General features: G+C 35.4%; 1 protein-coding gene across 1 annotated transcript in view; it reads left to right on the top strand.

Moving 5' to 3' along the window:
• PTPRC (protein tyrosine phosphatase receptor type C) overlaps positions 1–19,899 on the top strand; it is a 123,284-nt gene that overhangs the window by 59,518 nt on the left and 43,867 nt on the right. The window contains exons 4-12 of the mRNA XM_017896544.1: positions 1,258–1,460; positions 4,119–4,259; positions 6,944–7,087; positions 7,841–7,915; positions 9,028–9,054; positions 11,851–12,084; positions 13,243–13,371; positions 13,757–13,894; positions 17,045–17,164. Coding sequence (XP_017752033.1) covers positions 1,258–1,460; positions 4,119–4,259; positions 6,944–7,087; positions 7,841–7,915; positions 9,028–9,054; positions 11,851–12,084; positions 13,243–13,371; positions 13,757–13,894; positions 17,045–17,164 — 1,211 coding nt within the window. The remainder of the gene's footprint in view (positions 1–1,257; positions 1,461–4,118; positions 4,260–6,943; positions 7,088–7,840; positions 7,916–9,027; positions 9,055–11,850; positions 12,085–13,242; positions 13,372–13,756; positions 13,895–17,044; positions 17,165–19,899) is intronic.

A 19,899-nucleotide genomic window follows, 5' to 3' on the forward strand; every position in this document is an offset into this window, starting at 1 on the left:
ATATATATACATATATATATAAATACATCTTTATAATCCCAGCATGCAGAGATCACATGAGTTTTTTCTTTTTTAACAAATTTGATGTATTTTTCTTTTTTTTTATAAAGAAAGCCACTTTTTTTCAGCAAAAGAGTGTGAAAAAAATGTAAAGGACTTTAATCAATAGTGCTAATTTGCCCTGCAGAATTTTTTTTTCCATTGTACACTCATGTCAACTGTGCATAAACTTATTCCACTACTACTTTGTGACATATTTTCCTCTTTTTAAAGAAACTTGAACTGTGGAAATTATTTCAGTATTTTAACTTGTATCTCTTTGTTATCGTGAAGTCAAAGACATTTCTGTAGACTTTGGTTGTTTGTAAACCTAGTTGTGAGTTTCATTTTTCAGTCCTTTACACACATTTTCATTGCTTTGTTTGCATTTAATTTATTTTTTTTAAGAATCCATGAATAGGCCGGGCGTGGTGGCTCACACCTGTAATCCCAGCACTTTGGGAGGTTGAGGCGGGTGGATCATGAGGTCAGGAGATCGAGACCATCCTGGCCAACATGGTGAAAACCCGTCTCTACTAAAAATACAAAAAATTATCTGGATGTGGTGGTGTATGCCTGTAATCCCAGCTACTCGGGAGGCTGAGGCAGGAGAATCGCTTGAACCAGGGAGTCGGAGGTTGCCGTGAGCCATGATCACACCACCGCACTCAGCCTGGTGACAAAATGAGGCTCTGTCTCAAATATATATATATGTATATATATCCATGAATAAATAGAAGTTTTGTCTTTCATTTTTTTATCCTGAAACCCTAGCTCTCCTAAAAACCTTCTAACTTCGCCTTTCTTTATCCTTTTCTTTATCTACAACTTTTTAATTTTTTTAATCATCTTTACCCATTATGCTTCATCCTTCTGAACGCAATTGCTTTGGGTAGGTGAGAAGCTGCTTTCAATTCCATTTCCCCATTTTTATCTTTAGTCAATGTTCTGTAACTTGTTTTAGATCTGTGTCTACATATTATATGTATCTCTGTATGCATCAATATTTGTATATATGCATGTATATTTGTGTATATATATTTATGAATACATATACACACCATATACATATACTTATGTATGGTGTGTGTGTATGTATGTGTAGATATATGTACATACACACTATAATGAACTGGGGAGTTAGTATACTGGGATGAGCATACATTTGGGATATGATTCACATATTTATTTTGTCCTTCTTCCATTTTCCATTAATTTAACAGGACCGAGAACGACAAAGATGCCCAGTGTTCCACTTTCAAGTGACCCCTTACCTACTCACACCACTGCATCCTCACCCGCAAGCATCTCTGAAAGAGAAAATGACTTCTCAGAGACCACACCTCCTTTTAGTTCAGACAATACTTCAACCCAAGTATCCCCGGACTCTTTGGATAACGCTAGTGCTTTTAATATGACAGGTTGGCACACAAAAGTTGTTAACTTAAATATCAGGGCAATGTCATTTAAACAATTCTAAAGTTATCAGTATAACTTGTCTTTAAATTATTTTCACAGTTTCTGAGGATGTGATTTTGTTAAAGTGCAGAAATTGCAGGAAATTAGTATCTGTGAAATATAGATCGACCAAAGTAATTAATGCATATTGCTAGGGAGTGGAGAGAGAAAAGGAGGGAGGCAAGATCTCCAAGGACAATCAGGAGGGAAATTTGTTCTAGTATCCTCTGGTCTATACACACTCTCCATGATTCTCCCGCTTGGCTTCCTGCCACCTGGACAGATGAGAATTTCCCAAGTTCAGAGATTATCAGTCCTGCTCTCCTTGGAAGGTGCCTTAAACGGGAATCTTCCAATTTCTTGGTTTCATTCTAGATTCTCTTCATCCGAAAATTGTTGAAGATAGAGAATGTTTTATTTTTAAATCCATTCTGAGAATTGACAACCCAATTTTGTTATTTGAGTTTCTTTTAAGAGGATTTGCATTATTGAAAACATTTTTAATTAAGGTTGTGAGTTCTACTGGTAAAATTAAAGGCAATGTAGCCGTGTTCCCAGAAAAAATCAGATTGATGTGAGAGATATTTTTGCCAAGGAGGGACACTGATGCTCCTTACAATGCTGATATAAGTATATGCTCATTTAATGTTTAGCAACAGGTCTACCAGTGTATTAAGTACTCAAATTTACTGTCAGGAGAGTGTTCATGCTTTCCTGAAATAATGTGTTATGTTGATATTTTTGGGGGCAAACAGGTTTATAGACATACTTTGATAAAAGATACTAAGCTATTTGAACTGTTTAGCAATGGCATTTATCTTCATTTGAAAAAACAAGCATATATAACACCATCACAGAAATTTTGTTTAGGGTACTTCAAAGTATTTTGAGTATCATACTGATGAAGTTTATTGGATATAGTAAGCAGTTAAATAAATGGTCAGTGCCTTCCTATAGCAAGTACAAGACTGTGCATTTAATGTTCCATTTGTTTCCCTATCACTATAGCAGAGTAGTGACTAGGACCTGTCTAAACACTGTAAAAATTTGGACACATTACCCAAAATTTTTACAAAAGGAAAGCAAGGATGAAGGTGCTGATGACTAGGTAGAACATCTCATGCTATTTTATTATTTTCTTTGTTGCCTGAGTAGTGTTACATAGAGTTTTCCTTTTGAAGGTTCTGTATTTCATGTCACATATACGAGTAAAAACATGCAACATTCCTAACTTTCATTTCCACATTTTAAAAATCTAAAACCACTTAAGCCATAAATTTACAGATAGAGCACAGTATGAGAAAGGTTTAAAGTAGAATAGATTGAAAATAAGGATGAATAATTTTAAAATACTGATTTGCTCTAGCAAAATAATACTGATGGTGAAATTACCTAGAAAAGTTTATGCTTTCAAATAAAAACACACTTTCTTTTCTAGAAAATAATCTTTTCATCAGGTCATATTTCAATTATCTATTGGAATAAAGTCTATATGAGTTATTTAATTTATGATTATGATTGATTTATAGTGCTGAATGCAATTTTTTCATTTATTGATATAATTGGGGACAAATCCTTTAGTCCATATTTCTAAGAATATTATACACACTATTCAAAATTGTTCACTTTTGAAAATGGTTACAATAACCATCCATGTGCATAACATTAAATTTAATTATGTAATTTTATTTTATAAGAATAGTTTATGACTATTTCAAAACATTTTCAATATAGATGGGTATATATGCATATATATTTGTATATACTGTTAAATATATATAAAATATATGTATGTATTGTGTGTATATACTTTAATCCTATATATACATACATATACATATATACATATAGGAGTGAAGTATATAGAGTGTATACTTCATATGTACTTAAAAGACACACAATGAAAATGCCATCCCCTTAAATTGTGTTCCTTAAAGATACCTTTTTAATCATTGTTGTATATCCTCCAGGCTCTCAACATGTGATTTTGTGAGTATGTGAGAGACTGTGTGTGTAAGCATGGACGTGTGAGATTGTTTCCGCATGTTTTCAAACACTAGATAGTATCAACCTTTTCAAACTCTGCCAGTATGCTAGTTAGAAATATTTCATGTTGATTTACATTTTAAAAATTGTTCGTAACACTGAACATTTTTTCATATACCTTTTGGCCTTTGTGTATATTAGGTAGAGGTCTGTCACATCTCTTGTCCATTTTTAAATTTCTTCTATTCTTTGTAATTTGTAAGAGATACTAGTATATTGGAATATTCCTTTCTTATTCTGCCTACAAAGAAATGTTGCATCTGTCAGTTTGTAGAGTTGATGGAGAATTCAGAAAGCTCATAGTGATTTGAAAGTCAGTAAAGCCACCTGGAAACACGAATTCTCTGTAGCTGCATCCAGCTCAGGAAACCTCCCAAGGATATGTAAATAGAGGACTCAGGTGCCTGTCACTTTCCAGTCAAGCAAATTTAAATACTGACAGACACATTTTAACAGATTCGGTCACTTCACAGTTTGGTAAACTATAATCGCAATTTGCTCCTTATAACCTCTTAATAAATTATTCATCTCCAGTGGGGGAAGATTGATGTAATGATCTCACTTTCCTACCTTAGGTGTTTCATCAGCACAGACGCCTCACCTTCCCACGCATGCAGACTCGCAGACGCCCTCTACTGGAACTGACACGCAGACACTCAGCGGCTCCGCCGCCAATGCCACACTCAGCCCTACCCCAGGCAGCAATGATATCTCAGGTTTGCGGGTCCTTTAGACTTGTGCAAATGTGAAGAGTGCAAGACGACTACCTGTATTTAAGAATGGTGTGAGGAAATCTAACCATTTATTTAACGTGCAGCTACTGTTAGTTGATGAATTTGGAATTTCAGTCACTCTTAGGAATGTGAAACCACAGAACAAATGTCTTTTTAGTAGAGATGAAATAATAATGAGAATTGTGAGACTACAGCAAAAATCTTCTCAGGAGGAAAGAGTTATTCAGGGCAGTCTATTTTTTATATATTTTAGGCAATTATTCTACAAGGAAAACTTTTTGTTAGAAGTAAGAAATAACATGCATAAATCTTTACTTAAAGACTTTGCACCAACAAAAAACAGGCTGAAGAGTGACTCCTATTATCAATGAAGGGCACTGAGAAATTGTAACCACAATGAAACTGTTATTTACAGAATGAGAAAAAAGAAAGGAATGGTTTTGTTTCCCATTCAAACATCAAGAATCTTTCAGGATGGCATCTCTGTGTTTATAACAACAGTACAAAATATTTCCTCCCTTTTCTTTTCAAAATTAATCTCCACATCACTTCGTGGTGCCCTTTTATATGCAAGAAAAACAAGTATGTTTTTTGTCAGATCACAAATCCACACAGTCGCATATGTAATTTCAGCGATCTGAGCGCTTGAAAGTTAAAGATATAAATGGTAGACCTATGTAGCTGGCAGGAACATGGTCTTGCTTTAGGTAGGAATCAAGCACATCATATAGAATAATCATTACTTTGCAGTATTAGAACTGCTCCCTTGGCATAAAAATCATTCCAGACAATCCACCCTCTTTAAACGAGTGGGAGAAGAGCCGCCCTCACCTGCCTCATTCCACCTAGTCCGGCTGCCGTGGGAACCACAATAAAAATATTTGGAGCTTTTAGCAAACCCACAGAACCCGAAATTGTGGAAGGGCAGAAACTGTAAAATAACAAAAAGGGACTGACCCCTGGTGGCTAGTTGTCACACAGACTAGTCTGCTCTGTCCTGGTCAAGGAATTCTTCCTCTCAAAGTGGCTAATTCCACTGATTAAAAATCTGTTAGGATTAATCAACCTAATTAAAATTGTAAATGCCACCCATAACCACCACTGAGAGTACCTGCATAACAAGAGAAAAGAAGTTTTCAAGTGAGGAGGAGGGAAGGTAGGGAGTTTGGGGAGGTTGATAGTGGAAGCCTCAAAACATCTTGGGAGCAGGGTCTGCTGGAGTGGGGAGAACAGAACAAGTGAGTGAGAGGAGTGCGGAAAAGAAGGTGGAAAAAGGCTGCTTTCAAAACTCTGCGGAGGGCCAGTTCTATGTCTGAATGAGTTTTTTAAAAGATGAATAAATGAGCTTTCCTCACTCTTCTACATGTTCTGCTGAAGCTCTCCTCTGGGGATCCAGAATGGAAAACCTCATGTTTATGTTGTTTATTCTGTTCTATGGTTTAGTTAAATTTTGTGGTTTAGCGGCTTTTGAAGACTGAGCTGAGAACCCATGCTCAATTATTTGGAAGATGCATTTTCAATTCTAATGGAATGTATGTGTGAAATTATAGACCGTACTGCATTTGTAACTGGTAGACACCAGCATGCTCAAATCAAAGCCATGTTCAGAACGTGCATGCATGTATCACTGCTGAAATACAGACTCTGCCTGCAAATGTGAGATTAATCTCACATCATTAAACTGATGACACCAGGGATCTTGACAGAAAATAACCCAACAACCTCTTGAATAGAGGGTAGCTCATATTTATTTTGCTTTTTCCATGGCAACTAGCATAGTGCTAGTCATCTAGTAGGCACCAAATGAATATACATTGATTGCCTGTGCTGTCATTCTGGATGTGATGTTGGTCAATGATGTAAAATACCTTACATAATTTGAAGCCTGACAATGAAAAGTTCTAACCCAGTACAATGTGCAGTTTCTTTGGCTACTACACAAGATTCTATACCAATTAGCCCTTATGTGATTGGAAAATAAGAGAATGATGCCACTGTAATGTGGAGCTTGTTGAATTTCAAGCCAATTTGATTTTTCCTGGCTAGGGGAGCCTGAATTGTGAAAGTAGAATTGTAACCTTCAGCTGGAAAGGAAAAACAAGAAAACCTTTGAGCTCATGCTGTGGCACAGGCAGGATCCCATTCAGCTCTATTTTAAGAAAATTAAAACTGAGCACCTGCACCCAGGGATCCTTCCCCAGAGAGGTGTGTGCCTGCAAGGCTCTCAGCATGTATCAAGTTGCACTTCCTCCTGTGCCAACCTTTCACACTCAGAGCTCTACCTCCATCTACGTGGTCTCAGCACCACTAAGACAGCACCTGTCTGTACCGCTTTGATGCATTTTTTATATTGCCTAAGGCAGCCTGCAGCCCAGCAATTTTAGGCTTCTTGGACTGTCCAAACTATATATATATATTTATTTTAAGTTGTGCTCTGATTATGAAGCCACATAGGTTTCCAGTTGTCTGTCCCTAAAGTCATCTTTCTCATAAGCCCTGGTGTTTTTGGTATGGTTCTGTAGAATATATGTGTCATAGTATAGCAGAAGGGCTTGAAGGTTTGTTTCTTTGCTGTAACTTTAGTAATTGTGCTTATGTTGGCTATCTGACTATTGTCCTTGCATGACAGACACAACTGACAGTACCGATGGCCCTTCTGATTGCAGATGTCCCAGGAGAGAGGAGTACAGCCAGCACCTTTCCTACAGACCCAATTTCCCCATTAGCAACCACCCTCATCCCTGCACGCAACAGCTCTGCTGCCTTACCTGCACGCACCTCCAACACCACCATCACAGCGAACACCTCAGGTCTGACTATGGTGCTGTAGGTGTCTTCAGTTACAGATAATGAAATGGAAACTCAAAACTTTAATGCAGCTCTTTTATTTTGTGCCAAATATTATTTGCAGGTTTCTCATTTTACAAATGTCCATGTATTAACACCAAATTATGCAAAAGAAACTTGCCAGTAAGCTTTTTCTGGGCATATTTTATTTTATTATTAACATGACAAAAGTCCATGGCAAAGAAGAATCAGTAATAGACCTTAATGTCATATAGCTCTGGGATCAAATCCAGTTTCTTCAACTTCCTAGCTGATTATAGGGCAAATTACTAATACTTTCTGTATGTCAGATTTGCTTTGTGTAAAAATGGACATAATAACAAACACTCCTTTCAAAATATTAACGTGATGACTGAATATGTAAAATCTGGTATGTAATAAATACTTAAAAAGAGTAATTGTGGCCCTTATTAGAATCCAAATATGCAAAGCCGTGAATGAAAGGGAAATGAATAGTTTGAGGAAGATTGCACATCAACTAAGAATTATATCAAGGAATGAATAGCTTTCCCTCAATTTATACAATGTTCAGTTTCAATGACTTGAAATAAATCTTTGATTCACTTTATTATTTTTAAAACAAGCAAACGTCAAATCAAACGAGGACTCATAGAGAAAAGATTCCATCAGGAAATTATCTTTGCTAAAGAGTTTTTCTTTCACCTTTTAATATAACAAACACATTAACTTTTATTCTCCTGTTCATTTTCTTGCAGATTCCTACCTTAATGCCTCTGAAACAACCACTCTGAGCCCTTCTGGAAGCACTGGCATTTCAACCCCAACAATAGGTGACGTTACCCTCAGTCATGCAGCCACACAATCCCCACGTGCCTGGTGATGTGCTCTCACAAGGGCCTTCTACCCACTCTACCTCAGGCTCCTTTCTTTAAGTTGCATTAAGTGTTTGAATCCTGAGGGTGATGGAAGAGCAGGAAGATATTTCTCTGCTTAGCAGTGCAACAGCTGATGAGATCAGGATATAATTGTTACTGTCATAATCCATCAGAAAACATGTGTGAGAAATAACCACATCTACTGGAACTTTTTCTCTCAGGGGTTTACGTCTTAGTATGGGAAAGAACAGGCCCGTCAAAGGGGCTGTCCATTGCAAGCAGTGAGCAGCAGAGGGCTGATTGCAGAGTTCCAGTTAAGCAGTGAGAGGGCATGGAGATAAAGGAAAGAGACATTGACGGGTGGCTACAGCAATGCTGGTATCTGTGAATCAGCAAGTAAGCTGATCAGAGCTTGCAAGCCCACCATTCTCCCCAGATTTGTCCAACCCAGAATGGAGATGAGCAGAGATCTCTTAGCTTACACAAAGCACATGTTCTCCCAATTATTCACTGGAATGCATACACCCACACAAGACACTACTCGATTTGTTGAGAGAGCAATTTGTTACCCTGGATCTAGTAGATGGGCAAAGAGCTTACAAAAGCTAATCTAGAGAATGAAGCAGTCCTTGCCTTTTCTCTGACTTTTATTTTATTTTATTTTTTTGTAAACAAAAAGTATGAACTTCGTACTATGGGAGTTATAATTATATAAATTGACATCGAGACTAATCAAACAAATGAAGACCTTTAAAATATTTTTGGCTGTGTGAATCTTCAGCCATGTTGCCATACCGCAATTAGATGTGTACCTAAAAGTCTTAATATTGCTAATTGCATTTATTGGGTATATTCATGAAAAAGTTTATAGAATTAGCTCACTCCTTTATAATGCTTTAAGTTTTGAAATGAAAACCTGTACTAGGCAAATTCTTCATATTCTGTTAAATCTAACTAGATAGACTTTGTGAAGTAGAAGTACTGTAAATCAGCTTTCCCCAAAATGATATGGCAGATAGTCTAAAGCAAAATTTTAGTAATTTACATTCTTTTTTCCTCCATTACAGCTACTACTCCATCCAAGCCAACATGTGGTAAGTTTATTTACTTAGAATCAGCATACCTCACTTTGGGATAGCACTTTAATTACATCTTTCTTTATTCCAAGCTTTCAGGACCCACTAGCAAACTGAACTCACTGGCTCTAATTTCTCACCAATGACTAGTCTCAAATTTTAAGAGCTAGTATCTCTTAGTAGTAAGATGTTTTGATTTTATATTCAGACCTAGATTTGAGTACCAGGATGTGTACTCGCTACACAGGGACATAGAGTTGGGAATGATAGACACTGGGAAATACAAGAGCGATGATGGAGCGAGGAAGGCAAGGGTTGGAAAACTACCTATATTGGGAACTATGCCTATTTCCTGGGTGTTGAATTCAATTTTACTGCAAACCCCAGCATCATGCAATATACCTTTGTAACAAACTTGCACATATAACCCTGGAATCCAAAATAAGAGTTGAAAACTAAATTTTCCAGTTAGACAACTTTGGTAAAGCCACTTAATTTTAGTTTAGGTATTTGAAAAAAAAAATGAAATGACAGCAAGTTTGTTGGTGCACGGGGGGAGGACAAGGATTCAGTGTGATGATAAATATAAAATGTGGATAATACCTTCAAAGCTTATCAAGAAGAAAAATCTCTCTCTCTTTCTCTCTCTTTGTGTCTTGCTTGTTAGGGGCTGGTTCAAAGCAAATACCTGAAAACAATTTGTCTCTCTCTTTTTTTTTTTTTTCTCATTTTCTTCCTTGATTCTCAGTTGAAGCAAAGTGGTTCTTCACGGTCAGGGCTTATTTCTCCTTTCATTTCTAAGTCTCACCACTGGAGTCACTGCCTTCAGTAGCTTTCCATACATTTAGTGTAAAGAGTGGCCTTCATATGTCTGTTTAATTAATATTATCTTTTATAATCATGTTGTTACTCACCTCTCCTCCTCTCTTCTTGCATCATTGCCTCCTTATGTTTTTCACTTAAGTAATATGGAACCACTTGCAGTTTTATTTTCTTCTTTCTTTCCTTCCTTCCTTTTCTTTTCTTTTCTTTTCTTTTCTTTCTTTTTTTTTTTTTTTTTTTTTGAGAAGAGTCCTTGCTTGTCGCCCAGGCTGGAGTGCACGTGGTCCAGATTCAGCTCACGGGCAAGCTACGACCTCTGGGTTCACGCGCATTCTCCTGCTCAACCTCCACCCCCCCCCCCCTAGTAGGCTGGGAACTACAGGCGCCGCCACCTCGCCCGTGTCTAGTTTATGTATATTTTATAGATCACGCGATCGAGGTCGGTTTGCATCATAGTCTTGGCAGGATGGCTCTCTGTATTCTTGTTGTTCTGTGTCCTATAGACGTGCATGCTTGCCCTCCCAGAAGTGCTGGGATTACTCAGCTTGAGGCGACCCTGCGGCCAGTGGCCTTCTCTTTCTTTCTTTCTTTCTTTCTTTTTCTCTCTTTCTCTCTCTCTCTCTCTCTCTCTCTCTCTCTCTCTCTCTCTCTCTCTCCTTCCTTCCTTCCTTCCTCCCTTCTTTTTCTTTTCTTTTCTTTTTTTTTTCTTTCTCACTCTGTTGTCCAGGCTGGAGTGCAGTGGTACAATCTCAGTTCACTGCAACCTCTGCCTCCTGGGTTCAAGTGATTCTCCTGCCTCAGCCTCCCAAGTAGCTGGGATTACAGGCACATGCCACGGAGCCCAGCTGATTTTTCTATTTTTAGTAGAGATGGGGTTTCACCATGTTGCCCACGCTGGTCTTGAACTCCTGACCTCAGGTGATCAACCCGCCTCAGCCTTCCAAAGTGCTCGGATTATAGGCATGAGTCACCCACTTACAGTTTTCTAAACATATACTGTTCCTTCCTGCCTCTGTGGCCACTCCTGCTCTTCCTCTACAATCGGAATTCTGCTCCAACCTCATTCCCCAAACCCCATGTCTATTTTTCTATTTCCTGTCCATATTTTAAAACACAAAGTAAGTCACTTTCTCTGGAAATCCTGTCCTATACCTTACAAATGGAACAGATCGCTCTCTTTTTAGTGCCACATTATTTCTGGCATAATCTTATTGAAGAGGTTTGTATGTCTCCTGCAATTCATGCTCATGTCTGCCTCCACATTGGAGGATACATTTCTAAAAGCCGATTATATCTAACTTGCCTTTGAATTCCTAGTGTTGGTGACCATGTCTTACGCATGACAAGGGCTTAATAATTTTTGTTGAATAACAATGAATTAATAAATTTATATTTGTTGTAAAGATACTTTTATCACTCAGCAGAAATTGTTGACACTAAAAAAAAAGGTGCTATGGAGGTATATTATCAATCATAATTTTATCCAAGTTAAGGAATGAATTAGGGCTTCTGGTCTCTGAGTAATTAATGCTCCACATATATGAAGAAACAGATAGTTAATAACTACATTTTAGAAGACAAGAAAATTATAAAGCAAGAATAAATGTCTCAGATGCATCATTTATTTGTGCATCAAGTCAACAAGTAACTAATGAGTTCCCATTAATGATATATATTAGGCATATTCCTGGATTTACAGTGATAATAAAAATAGACTAGACTTTGCTCTCATGGAAGTTCCAAGTTCAGCTAGGAAGACAGACACTCATCTGGTAATCATCCAAATATAAATTTACAAGCTGGGGTTGTTGATACGGCAGTAAAGCACAGAGAATTACGAGAAAAATGATATGGAGGCACCTGATATGTTTCTTCCTTTTCATGTTTCTGGGGATATTTGGTTAGTTGATTTCATATTTTGGTATTTGCATTAATGTGGTTTTGTTTATTCTGGAAAAATAAGATAACACTCAATCTTCTATTTTCTTTTAGCTGAAAAATATGCAAACATCACTGTGGATTACTTATATAACAAGGAAACTAAATTATTTACAGCAAAGCTAAATGTTAATGAGAATGTGGAATGTACAAACAATAATCACACACACAATATTTGCACAAAAAATGAGGTGCTTAATCTTCCAGAATGTAAAGAAATGAATGTTTTCATATCTCATAATTCATGTACAGATCCTCATAAAGAATTAAAATTAGATGTGCCACCAGGTAAATATCAATTTATTTCTTTTCATAAATTTATAAAATCAGTACACTTTCGCATGTGGTGTTCTCCACTGGTCACAGGAACTGGTCTGGTGAGAGAACAGGGCTGAGGAAAAGGAAGTCCCTTGGAAAAGAGTGGGTGAACTTTCTGCTTTCTTAACCAAGTAAAAATGATAGAGTCATATAAGCCTTCTGTTTACATTCATAAATCACCACTTCTACTTCTTTAACAGGGAGATGTTCATGTGCACTAAATATAATTTATCCTGCTAAGTGATTGTCTATAAGCTTTCTTTATTCTCCTCTACTTAACTGAAGTCATTAATTATATATGTACATATATTTATTCTTTTTTAAGTACAAGTTTATCTGAAATATATTAGGGAGAAACATAAAGGATTTGATGTGTACAGGAAGAACTAAAATACATTCACAAAAAGGAAGGTTATGGTCATGTTAGGGAGATCAAGCTGGTTTTGTCAGCTAAGCCACTGCTGGGAAAGAGGAGCGGGTGACAGGCGTCGGGCAGACTCCAGGGAAGCATCTCTTAGCCAAATGCATTCTGGAAAAGGGATTCCAGAGCTGTGTAATTTAAAAAAAAAGTCATATCATTTAATAATTCAAGACTGTTAATAAATGTGTTAACATTTAAATATGTTGAAATCCATTTAATTTATTCATTTTCCCTAAATATACTGAGATAAATTGCCAATTAAACACAGAAGATAACAATACTTAAAAATGCATTTCCCAAGAGGGAAACCCCCAATACTCTTTATAATAATCATTCAATTAAAAGTAAATAAAGAGTAAACAAAAAATTGAAGATATAAACAAAATACAAAACAGAATGAGTGTTTTTTAAAATGTGCAAAAGCTACAATTTTGTCAATGTTTGCTTGCATTTCATTTTTAACGTAGTATAACTTATAAATGAAACACTACCAAAATATATGGTGCTAAACATAATAAAGTAAATAATAAAAAAACCACCAAATCCCTAGAGTTATTAGACTTTCCCCATAACAATCTCAATACTTACCAAATTCTATGTTATTAGCATAATTTCAGTGGCTTTAACTGAGAATTTAGGAATGAGTGAGGGCTTGGGACACACATTATGAAATACTAATCAAGTTTATTTCTGTATCTTCTTGACAGAGGTTGAAAAGTTTCGGTTAGATAATTGTACAAAGGATGTAGAAGCAAATACCACTATTCATTTAAAATGGGAAATTATTGAAAGCTTTACTTGTAATAAAAGTAAAATTACCTACAGATTTCAATGTGGTAAGAATATAACATTGACCAGAAATTTTTTTTTGTGGTACAATGTTGCTCTAGATATTATTTAATTTTACTCTGTCCTTTCTCTCTTCCTCTCTGCCTCTCTTGTTCTCCCTCTATTTCTCTTTTTTCTTTCTTGTCTTTTTCTTGGTCTGTGGTATATTTAGAGTCAAATAATTAAATTATCTATACCATTTAAACAAATTCACAAAATAAATTAATACTTCTCATGAAAATAAATATCTAAAAATTAAAAGTCAATTAATTTACAATAATTTTCTTGGCAATTATTATAAATATTAGAGAATTATAAATGTGAAATTAGAAAATAAATGTGTGTGTGAAATATCGCATCGATATACTCATTTGAAATATTTCTTTATTTCAGGTGATAAAACATCTGATAAGGAAGACATTTATTTAAAAAACCTTGAACCTGAATATGAGTATAAGTGTGACTCAGAAATAGTCTATAATAAGAACAAGTATACTAATATAACTAAAATTATAAAAACAGATTTTGGGAGTGAGTATGTTACTTACATTTATATATAAAATTGCTTTCCTTTTCATGTTCTTATAATTCTTTGAGAATCATAGGAAATGAGTTGTCTTTTACTGTTTTGATACTTTTAAAATATGCTTTTATTTCGATGAAGCTCAATTTATCTATTTTTACATCTTTTGCTTATGCTTTTGGTGTCATATATAAAAGTCCATTGCCAAGTCATGCAGATTTATCCATATGTTTTGTTCTAAAAATTGTATAGCTTTAGCTCTTAAATTTAGCTCTGTTACCCACTTTGAGTTAATATTTGTGTATGGTGTGAGGTAAGAGTCTAATTTCATTTTGTTGCTTATGGCCATCTAATTTTTCTAGCGCCATTTGCTGAAAACACTATTTCTTCCCCCATTAAATAGGCTTGCCATTCTTATCAAAAATTAGTTGACCATAATGATGGGTTTATTTCTGAACTTTCAGTTTTATTTTATTGATTTGTATGTCATGCTTACACTGTCAATTACTGCTGCTTTGTAGTAAATTTCGAAATTGGAAACTGTAAGTTCCCCCAAATTCTTGCTTTTCCTCAAGATTGTTTAGAATATCTAAGGGAACTTGGAATTCTGTATGACTTTAAGGATCAACTTTTCAATTTTTATAAAGAAGCCATCTGGGATTCTTTCAGGGATTGCCTTGAATCTGTAGATCAGTTTGGGAAATATTGCCAGCTTAACCATGTTAGTCTTCCAGTTCATGAACACAAGGTGTCTTTCCATTAATTTAGGTCTTCTTTAATTTATTTTACAAATGTTTTGTAGTTTTGTAGTTTTCAGCGCATTAGTCTTATAATTCTTTTGTTAAATTTATTTCTAGTTTAAGTTTATTCCTGGTTATAATACTGTTGTTTTCTTAATCACATTTTCAGATTTGTTACTAATGTATAAAATACAATTGATTTTCTGTATTGATCTTGCAATCTGTCACATTACTGAACTTGTTTATTAATGATAATATTGAGAAATTTTTGACACAACTTATTAATGTGATTCTAAATTTTGTTTTGTTTTCATTTGATTTGATTTTGAGACGGAGTCTCGCTCTGTTGCCCAGGCTGGAGTTCAGTGGGCGATCTCGGCTCACTGCAACCTCTGACTCCTGGGTTCAAGCAACTCTCCTGCCTTGGCCTCCCAAGTAGCTGGGACTACAGGCGCGTGCCACCATGCCCAGCTAATTTTCTATATTTTTAGTAGAGACGAGGTTTCACCATGTTAACCAAGATGGTCTAGATCTCCTGACCTTGTGATCTGCCCACCTCAGCCTCCCAAAGTGCTGGAATTACAGGCGTGAGCCACCATGCCCGGCCCATGATTCTAAGTTTTATATAAAAAGGACAGTTGAACACTAAAGAGGCTGCCTAAATCCATGTCTCCTCAAAATCCTCCAAAATAATATATAGCTACAAGAAGAGCAAATAAAACTATGTAAAAACTATATCCTTAGCATAACTAGAAAATTTTAATATATTTTTTATAAGTACCAGAATTATTACATTATTTGTAAATCGATATAACAAAATAGAAATCCCAGAAAACTATGTTTTGTATTTGAAAAAAGCACAAAATGTTTTCAGTGGGGGAAAAATAGTCTTTTCAACTAATGATACTGGTATCTCTGTAGAAAGAAAATGAACATCAGCTCTCACCTCTCAACAAACACAAAAATTAATTCAAAATGGATTCCAGACCTAAATACTAAACCGATAATTATAAAAATTCTAATCAAAAGACGTAGGAGAAAATGTGTGCCTTTAGCAAAGATTTCTTAGGGCACAAAAGCAAGAAACAAAAATTTTGATGAATTGGAGTTCATCAAAATTTAACATTCCTGCTCTTTGGATGATGCCATTAAGGAAATAAAAAAGCAATACATTGTAAAAAATCAAAATTAATTTTTTCAACAACAGAAGTTTTCTAGAATATATAGAGAACTTTTTCAGCTGCAAAATAGGAATAAAATAGCTCAATTGAAAATGGACATTTTTAATACATACTTCACAAAAGAGGATATACAAGTGGTGAATAAACACATTAAATGATGCTCAACATCATTAGTTATCTGAGAAATGCAAATTAAAACAATACTGAGATGATAATACTACACATGCATTCAAATGGCTAAACTTAAAAAGACGGATACTAGTAACTATTGGTTAGGATGTGCAGCCATGACCCAGGAATTTCACTACAGGTATTTACCAAAGAAGAAACACGACAAAGCAGATTCATTCATAGTAGCCAAAACCTGGAAACAGCCCAAATGTGTATTAACTGCTGAATCATAGGTAAAACGTGGTATATCTTTACAATAACTACTGATAGATTTTTTAAATGTAACTATGACACATGCAACTAAGTGAATGAATCTTCAGAACGTTACATTGAGTGCAATATGTTAGGTGTGAAAAAGTACTTACTGTTTAACTTTATTTACATGCAATGGATAAAAAGACAAATTTAACCTGTAGTAACAGAAAGTTGATTAGACGCTATGTGAGTCTGGTCAAAGGAATTGAGTTGACTGGGAAGTGCCACAGAAGGACATTTTGGGATCACAGAAATTTTCTTCATCTTGATTGTGGTGTTGGTTATGTGGATGTATACATTTGTTACAACTCATTAAACTATATCTCAAATGGGTACATTTTAAGGTCAATTTTACTTCATACACTTTATTTAAACATTTATCAGTTTTTCTCAGTTTCAAATGACTAGTTACTGAAAGCAATGACAAGTGCTACTCAATGACTGCTACATTTATTAGTGCTGTGAATACCAGGTTTTCAGCACAGCAAAACCTACAAATCTCAGGATTTGTAGGCAGTATCTGGGTAATAATATATATGAATAATTTGTATGAAAGGAAAAGGGAGTTCTCAGACATCTTCAAGTCAGTGGAATGCTTAGGTTTCACAATGCCAATCTGGTGTGACATTTACTTTGTTAAAGGAATTTACTATAAAACAAATTAAATAAGCCCAGATGCATTTCTTTAAATTTTATTTTTAATTCATCATTTGTCAAAACATGGTTATCAATAATGCATGCTTATAATATGAAGAATGCTTTACCCATGTCTTATTTTTCATATTACTTAACATTCTTATTCTTTTAACAGTTCCAGGACAGCCTCAGATTATTGTTTGTACAAGTGAAGCTGCACATCAAGGAGTAATTGCCTGGAATCCCCCTCAAAGACTATTTGATAATTTTACCCTCTGTTATGTAAACAAGACAGGTAATCTGTGTAGAATTTAATTTCATCAGAAAAGAGAAATCAAGAATTTGAAAGTACTAGAAATTTTGATCAAGCCAGTGAGCCACGAAGCTCTCTGTTTAGAGACTGGATAGGCATAGTATACACACTGGTCTTAGAATTGCTTCCACTCATTCAAAGCTTTCCAGCCTCAGAAATGACTGAAATCCAGAACATTCTAAATATTTGCTTGTCTTTCTTGATCTTAGTTTAAATCTTTGTGCTGCAAAGCCTAGAGACAGAAAATCTCTGGATGACAATACTCATTTCTGTCTTGCAAATATTTTGTAAGTGATTTTAACCACTTTGAACTCATCATTCAGACTTCTAAACAAACCAACAAACAAGCAAACCCCTTTTAAAACTTGTTTCAGCTGATAATACAGACAAAATATTGGGTGAGTAAAAATGAACATGGGCCCATGTAACCACTGAGGCCAGTTTGGTATAATCTTGGGAGCATAGTTCTAAGTTTAGAATTAGACTTCTGCAGAAGTAAGGCATTAAATAAATAAATAAATAAATAAATACCAAGAAAGAAATGTGCTATGACTAGTTCACTCATGAAATGTTCAAATGATATGCTATTTAAGAGAACAAATATCTTCTGGACAATTTAAAGGATCTAAAATGTTTGTAGAAAATAACATCAGTGGAGTATCTCAGAGCATCCTTAATGCCTGGGATAGACCTTTCTCTATTCTTTTATCCATAGGTTAAAATAGGAGTGAAGTGAACCTCTTACAGAATTCTGTCACTCTGTGCTGTGGGGAAGGAACCAGACATAAATTTCAAAACTTGAAAAGTGAAAGACTATTTTTCTTCATTATATTATTTTATATTTTAATGGCCTTTTTTTGCTAGTGTCTTTACGTCTTAATAATCAGACTACTAAAGCAAAGTTAGATATGCATGTAGTTTTCAAATTAACATTCAAAGGCCAAGGAAAAGAAATATATATGATATATTTGAGGTTATGGTAAATTTAAAAGTTAAGTCTACGGGAATTAAAAATGGAAATTCCAGGAAGATAAAACAGCAGAGGTACTGTCTGCCTCATTGGACACCTCTTTTACAAACACTTTGTGTAGCTTCTATGAGAACACATTGTTCATTTTTTTTCTCTTCTCTGAATCTTCTATTCACTCTCCCTTGCTGCATTCTTCAACGTCTACACTCTCTACTAGAGAGTATTGTTGATGTCAGAGTATATGGTAGACATTTTATGCGTTTATGGCTCTTTTATATTTTACAGTTTTTTTTTTTAAACTGTATTTCCACTGTATTTGCATAATTAGGGTAAAAAGGATGTAATGAGTTAGTAGCAGTCTGTGAATTTTGCTTTGTTTGTTGGCAACTATCATAGATCCTTCTTATTGGGCAACTAAATAGTGTTACCCAAATTTAATAACTGTCCACATAGAACACTTAAACGGGATTGAATGGCTGAGAAGGGGAGGCTAGATGATACCAGGCTGTGTGTTTTCTTTTCTCCAAAGCCGCCGACTGGTGACTGAATGCAGTTTTGGACCATGCCCTAACACTGCATAAAGGGCTCCTTGGAGCCAGCTCTACTCTAAACAGCCTGCTCTGCTTTTGTTTTCTTCTTCATCTCAAACATACACTTCTCTCCTCTCCCATGTTATCTAAGGCAAAGAGAGTTGATAGGATTATAGTATTGTTAAGGCAATTTAACTTTTCTCACCATTTTAAATAAAAGTACTATTAAAAATCCACAGGAAGAAAGTCTATGAAATTTGCAGTTTGTATTACTTTTAATCAGATATTAAATTTCACTTCCTTACTTCACAATTTAATTTTTTCAGTGTCTCTAAAAGAGAGGGATTAAAAGAGGAGAAAAAAAATGCAATTGACATTAATTTAGTTTTCTTCATTTAGCAGGTATTTTTATTACGTATTATTAAAGATTGTATCAACCATTTTAATAACTCAGTGGAGATGTGCACACATATCTTCATAGTTCATATGATGAAACTGAGGTTAACAGAAAATGTGATAGATGTTCAAGTTTAGTAGCTTGATCTGTTTTCTTTCTGCTCCTGTGTTTGTTTGTTTGTTTGTTTGAGACGGAGTCTTGCTGTCGCCCAGGCTGGAGTACAGTGGCGCCTCTCGGCTCACTGCAAGCTCCGGCCTCCCGGGTTCACGCTATTCTCTTGCCTCAGCTTACGGAGTAGCTGGGACTACAGGCGCCCGCCCCTATGCCCGACTAATTTTTTTGTATTTTTAGTAGAGACTGGGTTTCACTGTGTTAGCCAGGATGGTCTTGATCTCCTAACCTCATGATCCGCCCGCCTCGGCCTCCCAAGTGTGTTTGTTTTTCCTCACATGTTTAGCATAAAATATTTTGGAGAACTGCAGTTTTATCTCATTAACTTAATGACGGCAAGTGACAGTGAAGCTTCTTGGTAATTGGAGAATTGGGGAAAAGACCTTTTGTGCTTTATTGGATTTAAAGGATTATTTTTCAAGTTATTGAAAGCAATAGGCACCTTTCAAGACCACCATGATGTTGCTGGAAATTATTTTGTGTAATGCCTTTTTTTTTTTTTTTAAGAAAGAAAACAGAACAAATTGCTTAATCTCTCTGTGGCTCAGTTTTGTCATCTGTAAAATCAAATGATACTGAGTACCAGTTAATAGTTGCAGTGATGGTTAAATTAATTATTTCATGTATACCCCTTGAAGCAGTGCTTGGC

The sequence above is a fragment of the Rhinopithecus bieti genome, unplaced genomic scaffold, assembly GCF_001698545.2.
Source record: "Rhinopithecus bieti isolate Rb0 unplaced genomic scaffold, ASM169854v2 scaffold_24392, whole genome shotgun sequence".
NCBI classification, from domain to species: domain Eukaryota; kingdom Metazoa; phylum Chordata; class Mammalia; order Primates; family Cercopithecidae; genus Rhinopithecus; species Rhinopithecus bieti.